The 18,697-nt window shown below is 43.0% G+C and overlaps 1 protein-coding gene across 1 annotated transcript; it reads left to right on the top strand.

Moving 5' to 3' along the window:
• Positions 1-6,398: 6,398 nt before the first annotated feature.
• Positions 6,399-14,938, top strand: LOC124689996 (chloroplast processing peptidase-like). The gene is made up of 6 exons (XM_047223443.1): positions 6,399-6,931; positions 8,411-8,479; positions 8,560-8,628; positions 9,766-9,852; positions 14,527-14,569; positions 14,919-14,938. Exons 1-6 carry the CDS (start codon positions 6,482-6,484, stop codon positions 14,936-14,938), a joined length of 738 nt encoding a protein of 245 aa, XP_047079399.1. The 5' UTR covers positions 6,399-6,481.
• Positions 14,939-18,697: the final 3,759 nt, after the last annotated feature.

Raw genomic sequence — 18,697 nt, 5'->3', positions numbered from 1 at the left:
ATACCCAAGACTCCAAGACTGTCGTGAAGATGACTATGGTTAGGTTCCTTCTCCAGGTGTTGGTACTAGTGTTGCTGCTCCTAGTTCTTCTGTTGGTGCTGCATTTGTTGATCCCTGGTAGGACGAGGAAGATGTTGGTCTTGGGATAGGAAGACGCGGTCCACACTACCTTCATGACCGAGGCCGTGGAAGCGGTGGCGGTCCCCATCACCAATGTTTCCCCTCCCGATGTGCACCCAACCCTCTACTTCACTGTCAAGCATGTTGTTGGGTTCAACCCTAAGGTCTGATGGTGGATCTAAGACACCTCTTCAACGACAGGGCCCATGATAATGGCTTTGTTTAGATGGCAGAGGACCACATGTAGCTCTGGCTTAGGACCTACCTGGCAATGCACTACTATGTGTAGTGCTCTCTGGTGATGGGATGGTGGTGATGCATGCATAATGATGATGTTGATGATGATGGTGGTGGTTGTACGTTTTGAAGTAGCTAGGATTTGATGAACACTTACGACAAGGCATGTATGTTATGTGAGGTGGCATATGCTAACCCCTCACATGATGACGAATTGCGGTGGTAGGATTAGACCCTCTTTTGATTTGGTGGCAGGATGACACAATAGTACTTGGTTTGATCGTTAGTACAAACACACTAGCTGGTAGATTGAACTTTTGTTGCTTTTTCCTATATGATCATGCATGCTTATGTTGCTTAGCTTGTGTTTTAAACATTATTTGTCATTGTATGTTCCTTATGTTTCATATGTTCTGTCTTGATAAAATATAATTTGTACATGGTGTACTACATGAGAGTTCCAGGAGTCTACAAGTCATTGGAGGATGTCAGCCCACAAGTGACGGTTACGAGCACAACCTCCACAAAGGGCATAAGACTAGAGAGGAGTCGGAAAAGTTTTACTTCGAGTTCTTATCGTAGTAGTCTGGCTACTATGTTGTTCCGGAGATCGCACGTAATGCCGCTCAGAAGACCGCAGTTCATGGCGTTCCTTACATCGCAGGTCATGGCAAAGGTGGTAAGCTCAACCGCTCAAGGACTTCATCCTCCTTGGTCTGGTGTTGTGGATTGTGTATTTGCTGTTGTTCTAATCCTTTGTGATCACATGGAAGACACTAAACACTCAATTTGTAGATGGTAAGCTCACCACATAGAGGTGCAAGGTAACCCATCGGGTCTCTGTGGGAGTAATTGTAACATCCCAAATTTCAAATCAATGAAGAAGAAGATTTTCAATTACTCAAAATTTAGAACCAACAAAAACTTTTATTAACACATGGGATATGCATAGTGCTCATACCCAATTCTTTGTGTGATTGCCATGATGAGTGTTTGTGTGCTTGTGCTACCACCTAAAACCCTAACTTGATCCTTTGAAGATCACAAAGAAAATCAAAGAGGGAGAAAAGAAATAAAATAGAAAAAAATCCCAAAACCCTCACATATGGTTTATGCCATTTTTGCAAATCTTCAACCTAGACCATTTTGGCTTGCACCACTGGTTGGAGAATGTTACTAAACAGTTATAAACACTTTTGGAATCAAAGAAACTCACATCAAATCAAATTTGAAATCAAATTATGCTCACATGCACTAATGGTCAAAACTGCCATTTTTATCCTGATGCCTACTTTGAGCCTCTGTATTAAAAGATTTTCAAACCAAACAAATACAACTCTTTGCACCTCATCCAAGACCACATCCAGGTGAACAACTTTGGTAAAGCACACCCCTACAAATTCTTGCTAGATCAAAAGTTATGCTCAAGCAAAGTTGGAACTTTTTAACAGATTCTAGTTAGTGCCATTTTGAGATTTTCACAAACCATTTTAATTTTGCACACCACCACCACCATTGTGTGTCTTTGATCACATGAAGCAAGTCCACCAAGTTTCATTCAAAATTTTCAAACTTCATTTCATGCGGCCATTTTTACAAACACATGGTGAGCAAAATCAAACCAAATCCAAATTCACTATTTGAAATAGTGTTTGGCCAAACTTTGAACACCACTTGCTCAAGCCTTGTTCCCTGGTCCCCTCCAGCACCAATGCCACTAGCTTGCCAACCTAGAAAGGGCTAGACATGGCAATGCCATGCCATGCCGGCCATGTTCCCCATGAAACATGCTATCCCTCACTCACCTCCTCTCTAGCCTTGCCCACCATGCCATTCTGCTCCACCTTGGTCCCTTGAACACGCTGGTACTCGCCGTTGGCCGAAAGGAGCACGACACAGCCCAGACAAGCACGCGCCCACGACGCCCAGTCACACCAAGGTCGGCATGGCCACGTCGACGTGTGCACGACGGAGCGCCCCACAGGCACGCGTCGCCCCGAAGCTGCAGACCTCCCCCGGACCCCCTCTTCTGCCCTGCGACGCACCACTGCACCAGGAACACCGCGGACATCCTCCTCTCCCCGACCAGCGCCCGCTGTCGCCGGAGAAGGAAAAGTCTTCCGCCACGGGTGCGCAGCACACCACAACCTCCCGACCAAAATAGGCACCGCCCAGCCGCGCCGTTGCCGACAGGAGGACCGCCTGGACACGCTGAACAGCGCCGCGCCCTCGCCTAGCTCGCTAGCTCGCTGTAACCACGACACCATGCTCGACCTCGCCGCAGCACCCTGCTCCCCTCCGCCGCTATAAATAGAGAGCTCCCCTCGCTCAACTCACCACACCAGCACCTTCCCCTCTCCTCACTGACCCTCCTCAGCCACTCGCCCCTCGACATTAGCCACCGCCGCCCTCCAATTGCTCCATCGCTGCCCGTGACGCCGCCGCAGAAGGAGGAGACGCCAGAAGCCACCCCCGGAGCTGCCGTTTGTTCCAGGAGCCTCACCGCCGTCTACAACGCCGCCGCAGCACTTCTCCGACGATCGCCGCGCCGCCGGTGAGCCTTCGACCCCCCACCTGCGCTGCGCCAGTGAGCTCCTCTCGCCGTCGACGATGATGAATGGGATCCGTTGGATCGATTTCTAATCGCGCGGCGCAGACAGACGCGTACCGTTTCGGTAGTTAAGTGAGGCTGACAGGTGGAGCCACCATGTCAGGCAGCCCACGTGTGCGAGACACATGGTGGGCTGGCTTCCTCTCGTTTGAATCGTTTCGGCCCAGTAACGTTTCTCGCGCGGCCCAGAAATTCAAATTCGATTTTTGGATTTAAATCAAAATAGCTCTCAGATGCTTTTTCAAATTTAAATAGAATCAAATTGGCTAAACCAAATTTGATGAATTGCATATGGTTGGAAAGCTAGTAAAAAGATCTATCCAACCCCACTGGTCTCATCATGAGATTCTTTGTATAATTAATGTGACTAAAATAACAAGACAGGGACTTTTGCAACTTCAAACAATTATTAAAAATCAACCAAAAATGCTTTTGAGTTGATTTCAACTCTCATAAATCACATTTCACCTACAGTACATGTTTATGTAAAAATATCACATGGTGACTTTGTGTGATCATGGTCTAGATGAAATAATGGCTCTATGGCTATTTCTAGTCTAATGATATTGTCCAAAACTATTTGTTAAATCTTATGAGAGGTTTCTCTCATTTAAATCTTGTCTCAAGTAACTTAACATGAGGTAGTGACCATGGTCTACATCATCTCATGTTGAATTAGTTGATGATGTTAAATTATGATTAAGTTAGTGTTAAATTGCATGAGGTACTCTACCTCATTTAAATCATTTTCCCAAATGATAATTATGAATTATTGACCTTGGTCAACATGGATTCATACATTAATTATTTATTTGAGGAGATTAAATCTTAACAAGATTCAATGAGAGGAAATTATTTCCTCAAGGAACTAAATAGAAACCCTAATTCAATATTTGTAATGAGAGGAAATTATTTTTTTCTTAAGAAGAAAACAAAGTCAACCTAGCAATGTGGTGGTGATAGATTAGCTTGTATGAACCTTGTGTGTGTTTAGTCTAGCTCTTAAGCTTTGATTGGTGATTGTTACCTCGTATCCGTTTTTAGACGCTAGTACCGAGGAGTACCAGGAGGAGGAGGTCTACTTCCAGGAAGAGGAAGACCACTTTGATCAGTACACCAACCAAGGCAAGCTAATATTCTTGCAAGTGCAAAGCTCTATTAGAGCAAGGCACCATTCCACTTTACTTTATGTTCAATGAATCCAATCCCAAGTTTTTACCTTGCAAGCTTTTATTTTGTTTATCAAAGTTTCCTTTTATAGTTAACTTTGGTCTAAGTTTAGAAAGTTACAAGAGCATCAAACTTAGCCTAAAAGCTTTATAAGCTAGATAGCACCCCTCATGACTAGTTGCTAGTGCTAACAAATAAAATTGACTACTCTAGATGGGAACTTGTGAAGTGAAATGACTTTGAAAACCTTGGAATGATGAGTCATTCTATTGAAAGATTTTGAAGGTGAATGTGACTTGAATGACTTGGTGAATTTGATAAAAACTGATGGTTGGTTTGGATGCGATACCTTTCCAATTTTTGAGTACCCCCACAATACCTGATTATGGGTAGGGCTTAACTGGAAGTTTATGCATCTTAGTATGGGTTCCCTCTGAACAAGCATCATAGGGGTTATGCCGAGGTTGCCTCCGTTGAAAGTGAAATGATGTGAAATGAGGTGAATGTACGGCCCAAGCCCTGTGCAGTTCCCAGGTTGGCGGTTTGTCTTCACTGAGAGGCCAAGCTCATGGGGAGAGGTACCTATACTAGGGTATGTAAGTGAAAGGTTATGGTTGATGATCCGCGTACTGAGTTACGATGATTCAGGGTTATCCCTGACGGATGTAATCAAATATTGTGGCACGAGTGTGCAACCTCTGCAGAGTGTAAACCTATTCGAATAGCCGTGTCCACGGTTACGGACGATTGGAAAGGCCATACTGTACCATTGTCAGATGTTTTCTTGAAAATGATGGATGATTTGAATGGTGACTTGACTTGAATCACAACTGAGTTGTGGGAATGACACTAATGTTCCCACTTGAGTTAATTAGCAAATGAAGAGTCTTTTATCAAATGCTTGTGAACTAAAATTGGCTTTATGCAAATAAACCTAGAGCTTAGCACCCCATTACTAAAATTATTAGTACTTATACTGGTATTAGTTTGCGAGTACTTAAAGTACTCACGGCTGTGTCCCTGGCTATTCCAATGGCCAGAATATGAAGAAGAACCGCAGTATCAAGACGATGACCAGCAGGACGTCTACGACAACTAGGAGTATCTTCTAACGTCAAGCATTGGCATGTGGATTAGATAGTCCACTACTACTACGCTTCCGCTATGTAATGTGTTCGTTGATCATTAGATCGACTATTTGTGTAATATTGGACCATGAGATCGGAATTTGTAAGACGACTATGGTTTGTAATGAATGATGACTTATGATATCAACTGTTATGTCTCGCAACAACAATCTTCCTGGGATTGCGATGTAGGACATAATAGGCATCTGAACTTAAAAATCCGGGTGTTGACAGTAATTGGCCAAGCAATCCCTATCCCTGGACCGCAAGGACAAGGAACAACAAAAGGAATCATCACTCACCCCTTCGCTAACCTATAGATAATAACAACAAGCTAACCACTTTAGGCGCAGGAAATAAAGTGCATTGCATCAGCCTAGCCTAAAAACCCGAATTCTGTCCAACCAAACAATCTAGGAAAAAATGGTGCCTTCATGTTGCATAGGAGTTCATTGACATCCAATCGAAGTTTAAAAACAACACCAAGACATTTTTTTTCCCTTATGCAGCACTTAGGGCATGACCGCATGACCAATACCGGGCCGAAACGAAAAACAGAAAAAAAAAACCCATGGGAGCAACCAAACTCACCTCTAGCCTTTCAAATACCACTTTTTCCCCAAGATCAGCTAGAAGTTAGGTTTTTTTTAGAGAGGAGATAAATGGCTCGCGAGCTCCAGGAGCCCATTTTTTCAAATAAATAAAATGGCATATGAAAGTTTCAAAATAGATCAGAACAAAAATCCTAGATACTGATGAAGTCTACTAATGTGCAAGAAACCACTCTGAAATTCATTATATTTTAGGCTGAGAAAAATGACAAAGGGTGTGGTAAAAGGAGCATATTTTCAAAACTTGAAAATTGTCAAATTTGTCATTTGGGTGTAGCCTAGATATAACAAATTTTGAATTGAGATTTGGCACGTTGGTAGAGTTCAACGTTATGCACACCTATCATTTTTGTTCTAGAGTTTTTGAAACTAGATTTAGAAATTGAAAAAGGCTACCATGCTTCATTTGTGGTTTGCGGTTTCTTTGACCACTACAAATTCGAAAGACTGAAGAAGAGAAAAAAAAAAGTCAAACAAAGTTCATTGCACCCCTCCAAACGCCTACCTTCCCCGCCACTAGGCTTATCCCCAACCCACAGCCACATCGGCCGAGGCGGACGCCGGCGAGCTGCGCGGCGCCTTCTCTTCCGGCTGCCTCCGCAACCATGTCCTCCGTCCGCTTCTTCCCGGCCACCTCGCAGACTCCGGCCGCTGCCTGCCTCCTCAAACCCTCCCCGAAACCTCCCCTCCACAACCCCATCTCGGCCACCGCCGCCTTCCCCCGCAGCAATGCCCGAAGCGTCCCGCACCTCCGCCTCAGAAGGCGAGTCCGCTCCGCCCCGAGAACACCGACCGAAGCGCCGCCCGTGGGACCCGACGGTGGCGGCGGCGGAGGAGGGGACGGCGGTGGGGGTGGAGGGGACGGCGACGAGGAGGGGGAGGATAAGGGACTGCTGCCGGAGTGGCTTAACGTGACGACGGAAGACGCGAAGACGGTCATCGCGGCCATTGCCATCTCCCTTGCCTTCCGCTCCTTCGTCGCCGAGCCACGGTTCATCCCCTCGCTCTCCATGTTCCCTACCTACGACGTCGGCGACCGCATCGTCGCCGAGAAGGTCCGTCCCCCCTTCGTAACTTGCATTTTTGTAAAAGTGGCGCCTTCAAATTTTTGGCATGAGTTGGCCTCGTTTGCTAGAATTAGGTGTGGAGCTCATGGGCAGCGTCGGCTGTTTTTTCTCCTCGTTTGCGTCATTCTACTCTTTTCCTCATTTTTTAAACTGTGCGATGGGTTCTGGTTGAACTTGGAACTCTGATTGCTTGAATGCCGTACTATGTCTGATAATCCCATCTAGTGTCAACATTGCAAATTTGTCGTAGCTTGTCAAGAACTGCTGCTAAATTTTCTGTTTTGTTTTGTTAATGGTTCTTGTCTCACATATTGACAATTAGGACATATAAGTTTTCTTCTGGCTCATTTTCTGTACGAGAGGGATGGGAATTATTCAGGATGTATGCGGTATACCATTACTATGCTGAACAAATGAACATAGACATAAGTTCTTCATCTCATTTCCCTCACACTTAGTTTTTGTCGGAAATTGAGGTGAGCTGTTTGTTTTTTCTGATAAAGGGCTCAAATTTGCTTAAGAGATTGATAAGCTGGGGAGTTCCATCTTTGTAAAATGATACGGTGCATATTAACAGTCATCTGCTAATATATGCTACGTATTTCATAATTAGTTTCCAGGCTGCAGGAAAAAAAGGCTTTCTCAAGCTTAAGTATTACCCATTGGAATTTTGAACACCAACAAGTAATAGTTTCTACGTGTAAAGTTCAACAAGACTTCATATGTTCGCTTGAGCTTCATCTTATGTTAACTCAGGATGGGTGCTTTATGATACCATGTAAATGCACATTGGGATACTAGACTTGCAGTCAATGGCAGGACTTTGTATTATTGGATGATATCTTCACAAATTCAAATATAATATGGACTATATATACCCAGTGATAATTTCTTTAGCTAGGAATTCAAACTAACAGATCTGAAATTTTCTTTTTTGTGGCAGGACTGAAATTATAATTCTGTATGAATGCCATATGTAAGAACAAATCATCTCCCGAGTTAACTAATATAGTATTATGCTTCACATATGTTATGTGTATCTCCTGTGGGCAATATAGAAGTTCTGAGATGAAGCTATTTGCTCTGGGATATAATTCACTTAGCATACTTTGACCATATTGTGATTGGTCGAAAAATATGTGATAGCTATTTACTACATATAAAACATCCGCAGATGTCTTGGAAGTAAGCATCTTCTGCAATTGCGCTTAGCTTTAGCTTATCCTTAGTCCAAAGTACATGCGGTCATCCTGACAGCATGTTCTGGCCTCTTAGGAGTTCGTAGAGCAGCACGTAGTGTGATCTAGTTCTTCCAAATATGCAAGATAATTCAATAGACCAATACGGCACCTTTACACCTTCATTCTTTATATTCTTGTTTATGTTGGATATATTTGAAATTTCACCAACTAAGACAATTTTCTATTCACTTCATTGCATAGATTTACCAATTCCAATATTTCTCAGGTTACATACTACTTCAGGAAACCTTGTGTAAATGATATCGTAATCTTCAAAAGCCCGCCCGTGCTACAGGTACTTACAGGTCGTCCTCTTGTACAGTTTTTCCAGATGACACTGTTTCCTGATATAAAATTGTCACTCTTCCTGTTCAGGAGGTCGGGTATACTGATAATGACGTTTTCATCAAAAGAGTAGTTGCCAGGGCGGGAGATATTGTTGAGGTTAGTTTCAGAACCAGAAACTAACTTTTAGGTGAATACATACATCTCTTCAGTGATGTAGTCCTTATTTGTTTTCTATCCATTAAATCCTGTATGCAGTGTTTTCCCCTTTAAATTTGAAAAAAGTTTTCCAGCCAACTGGTTAGGATGATATCAGTATGACCAGGAAACAGTCCCGACTGCTGCTTTAATTTTTTTTTTGAGGGAACTGCTGCTTTAATTCACCAGTTGCGTTTAGTATTCAGTGGAGGTATTCATTACTCACAGTCACAGTAATCTTGATTCTATTCATTTTGTAGAAAATCAAAGCCATCTTGTATATAAACCAAAGTGCTGCCAAGAAACAATTTGATGACTTCCACATCTTTTCGCTTCTTAATTAGATTAAAACATGCTAAGCTAGGTGAATAATTTGAATAAGTAACACCAAAGAATCACAAAGTAACCATACCCAATATGGGAAAATATTTTCATGTTGCAGAACCTAGCAGGGTCCAGGTTCTTTTTTCCATGATAAAATGCAGAAGCCCTTTCATTTCATTGAAAAAGCAGAGTTTTAAGTTACAATCCTCCTAGGAGGTTAAAGGGCCAAAAAGAGAAAATCAGTGGAAATCCCATGTTGGTGGCAGGATGGCCCGTAGGTCCAGGGCACTGGCCTAGCCCACAGAGTAGCCTCGTCTTTGATCCTAGCGACCAAGGTGTTAACTGAGGGCTGAGCTCTGTCGAAGACGCAGTCGTTGCGGTGCTTCCAGATCATCGAAGGAATGAGTAGGGCTGTGCAAGGCCTTTGTGCATTGGCTTTGGGGTGCTCTGCTTAGCGATATGCCACCAGTCAATGAGCGTTGCGTTCAGGTTGTAGTTCATGCAAATTGAGAATTGGAGCATAACTGCATATCTGCAAACTTGAGTAGTCAGACATGGAGCACAGATAAGGATTAGAAAATATAAACAGAATGCACATTAGAAGAAAGTCATCTCGGTAGCTCAAACTAAAGTGATTTTCTTTTATTATAAGTCAGTACAAATTTAATTGCTGCGTGGGATTGAAAATTTTATTTTGGAGTTGTTACTTCTCATGGAAACAGCAGAACATTCTCAAAATAAAATCTTAATGTTTCGTTACCTATCATGCTGCAGGTCCATAAAGGAAAACTAGTTGTGAATGGTGAGGCTAGAAATGAAGAGTTCATCCTTGAGCCACCTTCTTATGACATGAATCCAGTGGTAAAACATTTCTTACGCTGCAGATGAACAATATCTGAGATTTCTGCATAAATTGTAGCACCTTTTATGAGAATTTCTAGGAGATACTCTTGATTTATCTCCAGAACCATTTTCTGTGACATGTTAGAAGGATCATTTGAATTTCCATAGAAAATTGGTGTTAAGCCTCAATAGTGAACTCTTGGATTTTTTTTATGGCCAGGTTCTTATTTTTTGTTACATAGATTTTTTATTTGCGTCATACTTTTGCTTTCCTTCCACTGGGGATGGGGTTGCATAGTACATGTATCTACTGGCATGCCACCAAAACCTCAACCCATATTCTTAGTTCTTAAATTTTGGCAAGCACACTATCCATATATTTCTACAGCGAAAGAAAAAAAAGTCCACTTTCAATCCTGAACAATGTGAGGCCTACTTCAAATTTTAACTCCCAAACCATCTCAATTTGAATCTCAAACTATTGGAACTATCTCTTTATCCGGCCGACTCGATCCAGGGTGGTATTGAGCCAATGCTTGCCGCATGTCTGCCAGTTTGGACTCTATTTTCTGCTTCGTCCCTCTTCTCGTTGTTCTTATACCGGGCAGTGACAGGAGTCAGGCTAAAGGGGGAAAAGAGATGCAAACACGTACAGGTTGTGATCAGGTTGTGTAACACCCCAAATTTCAAAACAAAGAGAAAATGAATTTCCTTTTTCCAAAAATGAGAACCAACAAAAACTTTTCTTACATTGGGTGCTATGCATAGTGCTCATACCTAGTATTTGTGTTTTGCCATGATGAGTGTTATTATGCTTATGTGCTAAACCCTAAAACCCTAAAGTGATCAAGTGGAGATCACCAACCAAATAAAATAAAAGAGAAAGAAATCAAATAAGAAAAACCTTAAACCCTAACCTTCTCAAAAATCATTTGGATCTATTTTGAGAAACCAAAAATAAAAGAAAAGACATATGTGGGCATATAGCCCAAATAGATAAATCTTGAACCCTACCCTTATTATTTTTGCTAAATGGTGGTGAACCATTGTGAACCTCACTAAACCCAAAACCTCATCCCTCTTGTCACAAATCTTTGAAAAACCAAAATAAAAAGAGGTGATCTTAAATAAGAAAGAGGCATATGTGCCTATGGCTATTTTTGTGAAACTTTACCCTAAGCTTTTCAACCTTGTGTAGAGGTTTGGAAAACCTTCATAACCCTTACCTAGTGCTTACCAAACCTAATTCAAGTGGTTTTCAAAGAAAATAAAAAGAAACTAAAAATGCCATAAAGGCATATGAGAGTAAACTAGCAAATTTGTGAATTTGGGAATCTTGACCCTAGGACTTGATGTGAGTGGGGGGATCACTCCTATATACCATTTCAACACTTAACAACACCATTTGGGTCAAGCCAAGTCAAATTAAAACTCAAATGCAACATGTGCATAGAGACATATGTGACACATAGCCATTTCATCCAACTTTGACCTATGACTTTAAACCTTGACCAAATGATGTGAAACCTTCTCCAAACCTAATCTAATGCTAAATTAACCCTAATTCATTCCCAAGTAAAGCAAGAGGAACAATTTACAAGAATAATAAAATTTGACACCTCACCTCTTAGGTGTTATGGCCATTTTTGCAAACCTTTGAACAAAACCTTTTGAGATGGTTTCAATGGTTTTAAAATGTTTCTAAACTAATAAGAATCACATTAGAGTCAATAAAAGTCAAATCAAATGGAGAGAAATCAAATAGGGAGAAAATCCCAATTTCACTCACATACACATAAGGCCAATTTTGCAAATCTTCACCAAAGGCCACCATTGCTGGATCTCTTGCTTGTAGAATACTTATATAGGCTAAACCAAAACAATTGCATCAAAGAAACAAAAATCAAACCAAAGAAAATCTCAAAACCTTCACACATATGATAATGGTCATATGTCACCTTTTTATTTTCTTCACCACTTTGCCCCTCCTTATCTTGTTATTCCTAAACCAGACTTGGTCAACTAAGGCCACCTCATCCAAGACCAAGTGATGGTGAACAATGTTGGTGTTGACCACCAGGGCTAGAGTTGACTAGGTTGACCAGAAATGTGGTGCCAAGATGGAACCCGAGAATGAAAACAAGATCATCTCACTTTTGAGATTTTGCAAATCTTCTTCAAAATGAATACTACCACCACACATGTTTGTCTCTGGTCTTATACAACTTAACCAAACTCACCACTTTCAAATTGTGCAACCATATGAGCTCAACCAAAATTTGCAAGAAATAGATTTGGGAAAATATGGAATAATTGCAAACTCTATTTAAAATGATGTTGTGGCCAAACCAACTACCCCAAGCTACTCTAACCTGTCCCCTCGGTTCCCTCTCTAACTCATGCATGTGTAGGAACCCAAGGAGAAACCCTAAGGAGGCAAGGACATGGCCATGCCGGCCATGCCACCACCATGCCGCACCCCTCTCTTCCCCTTCCTCTCCAACCCCGGCCTTGGTGTCCGAGTACCTCCACCTCACCTCCCTACACCTGCCTATGAACGCCGTTGTCGAGGAGGACGCCGACCATCGCCGGAAATCGCGCGCCCAGATCTTCCAGGATGCCGATGACGTCGCGCCAGTACACGCCGCGGACGTCACCGGCCACGCGTTGTCTCGCCGTACTCCGCCGTACCCCGACCGCCTCCGCTCGCCAGGGTACCCGTCACGACACGCGGAGCCCGCCGGACAAGCTGGCGTCACCTCCCCGCGCCCGCCGTCGCCGGAAAGGACACGCCCGCCCGCCGCGGCCGCGTCAGTACACGCGCGCGCGCGACCAACGTACACCCTACCCTACCGCGCCGTTGACGCTCACACGACCGCCTAGCAGTCGCCTACCTTGCGCCCCCATCACCCTGCCCCTTCGCGCCTCAGAACGTCGTCGCCATCGTCGACCTTCCCAGCACTCGCGGCCTCTCCTCACTGCTATAAAGCGAGGGCTCCTCCCACCAAACCGAGCACGCCCTCTCTTCCTCACCTCACCACAGCTCTCTCGCCACTTCAATTGGATCGATTAGCCACTCCACCGCTCGAATTGCAAGCTCGCCGCCGCCGCCGCAGTACACGGAGCACGCCGGAGAAGGAGACCACCTTAGGCGACGCAACCGCTTCCGTGCGCCTCCTCATCGACGACACGGTCCCTCGCGCACATCTCCGACGACCGCCGGAGCTCCGACGAGCTCGCCGACCCCCTACCGCCGTCGCCGCAAGTCCGCCTCTCACCGTCGACGACGACGCACCACGGCCGTCGATCTTCTTTCTAATCGCACGGCCGGCATCTCCCCGTACCGATTCGCTAGTTAAGACTCACGGACAGGTGGCCCCCACCTTGTCAGCCGGCCCGCTGCGAAACCGGGCCGGCCCATTTCCCTCTCGCTTGGCACAGTCCCGTTTATTTCCCGCCACCCACGTTTCAAATTCAAAAATCCAAAATAAATGAAATATGCAATCTGATGTTAACTTTGAAATTTAATAGGGATAAATCTACTTGGCCAAATTTTACAAATTTTATATATTTGGACAGCTTAGGATTTTATCTACACAATGCCACTGGATTGAACCTTAGATATATTATAGAAATAAAGTAGGAAAATAAACAAGGCAGGGACTTTTCTTCCTTAGAATAATTATTAAAAATCAACCAAAAATGCTTTTAAGTTAATTCCAACTCCTATAACACACATTTCACTTGTACTAATTGTTTCGCAACAATATGCCATGCTTATTTTGAATGATCATGGTCTAGCTTAATTAAAGGATTATATGGCTATTTCTAGTCAAAGATATTGTCTAAAACTATTAATAAATCACATGGGAGTTTTCTCTCATTTAAATCTTGTCATGAACAATTCAAAAGGAGGTAGAGACTCTGGTCATTTAGGTCTCATATGAATTGTTTGATGATATTAAATCTTTACCATATTAGGATTAAATTGTATGAGGTGCTTCACCTCATTTAAATCATTTTCTTAAATGATGAGTATGAAGAGGTTGACTTAGTCAACCTAGGTCATATATTATTCATGAAAGAAATTAAATCATAATAAGATAATGAGAGGAAATTATTTCTCTAAACAATTAAAGGTAACACCTTAATTAGTATAAGAGGAAATTATTTTTCTTAAATAAGAAAAACAACACATCTACCCACTTAATAGTAATGTGTGATGCTAGTTTAATTTGTGTAAAGTATATGAGGTGTTTCACTTCATTTAAATCTGGTCCCAAGTACCTTCATATGAAGTTTGGACCCCTGGTTAAATGCTCTCATATGAAATATTTGGAGATTTTAAATCATTTGTAGAAGTATTAAATAGTATGAGGTATCTCTGCCTCATTTAAATCATTTTCTCAAATGATGATGCTGAATGGTTGACTTAGGACAACCTGAATTCATGAGTAATTGTTTGAGAAATTAAATCTTAAAGAAGATTCAATGAGAGGAAATTATGTCTCAAGAACTATATGGAAACTATCATGTACATATGAAATGAGAGGAAATTATTTTCCTCAAGCAAGACCACCAATGCACTAAATTGTATTAATTGTGTGAATAGAATAGTTTGTGTGAATACATGTGATCTTTAGAATAGCCAATGAATTGTTTGGTGATTGTACCCCGTATTTCGTATTTTAGACGCTAGTACCGAGGAGTATCAAGAGGAGGAGGAAGTCTACTTTCAAGGAGAAGGAGACCACTTTGATCACCTCAACCACCAAGGCAAGCTATACTCTTGCAAGCTAACACCTTTGCAAGTTCTATTGTTGCAAGATAATACTCTTGCAAAGTGCAAAGCTCACCATGAGCAAGGCATTACTCCCTTTAAATTTATGCTTATGATCCTATGTCCCAGTTTTACCTTACAAGCTTTATTTACTTTTGTCTTATCAAAGTACCTTTTGATTCATGATTCACTGGGTTAGTCTTGGATTAGTACAAGAGTATCAAAGTTAGTCTAGAAGCAAAGCAAATTATTTAGCACCCCTCATACCTAGATGCTAGTGCTAAATCGAAATTGGTTATGCTAGATGGGAATTTGTGTGTGTGAAATGACTTTGAAAACCTTGGAATGAGGAGTCATTCTATTGAAAGATTTTGAAGGTGAATATGACTTGTGAATGACTTGGTGAATTTTACCAAAACTGATGGTTGGGTTCGGATGCGATACCATCCCAATTTTGCAAGTACCCCCACAATACCTGATTATGGGTAAAGGCTTAACTAGAAGTTTATGTACCTTAGTATGGGTTCCCTCTAAACAAGCGTCATCGGGGTTATGCTGGAGGCTGCCTCTACAACAAAAGCAATGATAAGAAATGACGTGAGTTGAGGTGAATGTCCGGCCCAAGCCTCGTGCGCTTCCCAGCCGACGCTTTGTCTTCACCGGGAGGCCAAGCTCATGGGGAGAGATGCCTATACTAGGGTATGTAAGTGAAAGGTTATGGTTGGTAGTCCGCACACGGAGTGTGATAAATCGAGGACCGATTAACCCCGACGGATTATTGCAAATGTTGTGGCACAAGTGTACGACCTCTGCAGAGTGTAGAACTATTCGAATAGCCGCGTCCACGGTTATGGACGGTTGGAAAGGCCATACTGTTCCGTCATCGAACTTTTCAAAAATGTGACATGTGAAGGGTGACTTGTGATTTGAAATTGAATTGGTGACTTGAAAACACAACTCGAGTTGTGGGGATGACACTAATGTCCCTACTTGAGTTAGTTAGCACATGAAGAGTTGTTTACTAAAATGTTTGTGAACTAAAATTGGCTTTATGCAAAAGAAACTAGAGCTTAGCATCCCCCTTACTAGAAATGTTAGTACTTACATTAGTATTAGTTTGCGAGTACTTTGAAGTACTCACGGCTTTGTCCCCGGCTATTCAAATGGCCGGACTATGAAGAGGAACAGACAGTATGAAGAGGATGGACATCGGGACGTCTACGACAACTAGGACTACTCCCGACGTCAAGCGTTGGCCTCGTGGACTAGAGAGTCCCTTATCTTTACGCTTCCGCTATGTATTTGTGATGTGTGTTGAAACAATAGTTCAACTATTATTGTAATATTGGATCATGTGATCTATCTGTAAGACGACTATGGTATGTAATAAATGATGACTTATGATATTCAACCGTTATGTCTCGCAACAACAATATTCCCGGGATTGCGATGTATGGCATAACGAGCATCCGGACTTAAAAATCCGGGTGTTGACAAGTTGGTATCGGAGCCATTGTTTGACCTTAGGAGACCCTAGTTAGAATGGACGTCTGAAAAACTTAGTTTCAAAAACCAATGAAGTGAATATTTGTGAAAACTTGTTCTTACTCTTATCCTTGAGATCTTTTGCAAAAAATGAGAAATCTATACTTTACTTTCTTTACAAGCCTACCTAAAATATTGCACACTTGACTACTTCTTTAACTTACTTATCCTAATTACTCACAGATGAAGTACCAATGGGAGTTCTATCAGCTTGGTCCCGGAGGCGACCTAAGGTTCGAAAAGGATTTGAAGCAACTAGTGGAATATCTAGGACACCCGTATCCCGAGTTCTTCGGAATACCCCTCAACAACCACTCCGGAGAACCACCTCGGTGGGACGTTTCTACTGATCTACGAAGGAAGCTTGATGCCCCGGTATGGGACACCATCTGGTTTTCTGTAACGGGAAACACTTGGAAGGAAGGACTAGTCGAGCTATGCAAGAAGCAATTTTCCGTCCGTGTGGACAAAATGAGAACAAGATCAAGAACACTCGTTTCATCTACTACCCAAGACATGACTCCATGGGAAGACCGATGACCATGCCCCCGCACAAGGAGAGGAACCACTATGTAACACACCAGGACTTCGGGATGTACAAAACCCGCGAGGATTTGGACAACGCCCTCGCCTCTCGCCAAGCATATCACCCGTGAAGACGAAGAATCCACCCGGAAGAGTATTATCACCCCAGCACTTAAGTAGGTGTGAGTTGTATCAGGATCCCCTTGTATCGTAGAGCGAATGAATGGTTCTTCAAACCAATGGTGTGTTAGATTTGTAATGTGTGATGTTTGGTATGAATGAAAAAGTGTTGTTGGTTTTTACCCCTCAACCCTACTCAATTTTCAAGTTTTGAACTTGTGAACTTTAATTCAAACAAACCGTAGAAATTTCCCTCTTATCTTATCATCTACTCCGATACTCGAGATGGCCCCACCAACCCGTAGCCGCCACCCAAGACGCCATGATGCGGATGCTAGAGATGATGATGGCAGAGCCGAGAAGCCGAGAGAGCTGAACGCCAAGCCAATATTGCTGCACTGCAGCTGATTGCTCAGAACAACAACGGCCATGGAAACCACGACCACCCTGGGTTAAAACTGAAGAACTTTCAAAACACCAACCCACCTATTTTCAGTAAGACCGAAGAGCCCCTCGATGCTGATGACTGGCTCCAGACAATGGAGAACAACCTCGAGGTTGCGCAAGTTGAAGCCACCGAGAAAGTACTGTTCGCCACCCACTACCTGTCAGGACCTGCACGAGCCTGGTGGACAAGCGCCCGCGCAATGAATGCTGGACAGATGATGACATGGGAAGACTTCAAGCTGAAATTCAGCAAATACCATGTGCCCCAAGGACTGATCAAGATGATGAGAGACGAGTTCCGCGAACTCAAGCAAGGTAGAATGTCCGTGGTAGAATACCGCGACCGGTTTCTTACCCTGTCAAGGTACGCCCCGGACGAGACCGACACCAACGAGAAAAGGAAGGAGAGATTTCTGAACGGATTGCATGACGAGATGCAAACTGTGTTAGTGAACATTCCGTTCGCGGACTTAGAAGCCCTAGTGGACTCAGCCATACAGATGGAAGGAAAGCTGCATCGAAGCCAATGAGAACCGCAAGCGCAGGATGATGAACCGCAGTGGACCCCACCATACCCGTAAGTACCGCAACAACTCCCTCCGGAGGATTCACCCCAAGACACAACAAGCTCCCCGCTTCGAGTTATCGCCCCAACTACACCAAGCAACAACGGAGGACCCCGAAGCCCGAGCGGTAACAACAACAACCGCCACTACAACAACAACAACCCCAACAGCAAAAATGGGACCAACAACAACACCAACACTGGTCCAAGGACTGGAAGCAACACCATTCCCGTCAACCCCAAAGACAAGTCCACCGTCAACTGCTATGAATGTGGAGTTGTGGGTCACTACTCCAATGAGTGCCCCAAGAAGCTCGCCAAGATTGCCGGCAACATCGTTGCACCTGCTCAGAACCAACGTCGCTTTGCCGCCAGAAGGAACCAGAATAACAACAACGGCCGCTACTACAACATGACTGCCACTGAAGCCCAAGAAGCACCTCAGAACATGCCAAGTATGTTCCTTGCTAAATCATATCGCCCAATCTCTCTTAGGAACCTAACATTTCTTAAAATCTCGGGACGAGATTTGTTTAAGGGGGAAGGGTTTGTAACACCCCAAATTTCAAAACAAAGAGAAAATGAATTTCCTTTTTCCAAAAATGAGAACCAACAAAAACTTTTCTTACATTGGGTGCTATGCATAGTGCTCATACCTAGTATTTGTGTTTTGCCATGATGAGTGTTATTATGCTTATGTGCTAAACCCTAAAACCCTAAAGTGATCAAGTGGAGATCACCAACCAAATAAAATAAAAGAGAAAGAAATCAAATAAGAAAAACCTTAAACCCTAACCTTCTCAAAAATCATTTGGATCTATTTTGAGAAACCAAAAATAAAAAGAAAAGACATATGTGGGCATATAGCCCAAATAGATAAA

Source organism: Lolium rigidum, chromosome 2, assembly GCF_022539505.1.
Source record: "Lolium rigidum isolate FL_2022 chromosome 2, APGP_CSIRO_Lrig_0.1, whole genome shotgun sequence".
NCBI lineage: Eukaryota > Viridiplantae > Streptophyta > Magnoliopsida > Poales > Poaceae > Lolium > Lolium rigidum.
Note: the sequence above shows the minus strand (reverse complement) of the source record. Positions and strands in the feature narration are given on the sequence as shown.

Coding starts and splice junctions, on each gene's coding strand:
- LOC124689996 (XM_047223443.1), top strand. CDS start 6,482: ATGTCCTCCGTCCGCTTCTTCCCGGCCACCTCGCAGACTCCGGCCGCT. Junction 8,629..9,765: donor GGGCGGGAGATATTGTTGAG/GTTAGTTTCAGA, acceptor ATCATGCTGCAG/GTCCATAAAGGAAAACTAGT. Junction 14,570..14,918: donor GAGGAGGAGGAAGTCTACTT/TCAAGGAGAAGG, acceptor TGGTTATGCTAG/ATGGGAATTTGTGTGTGTGA.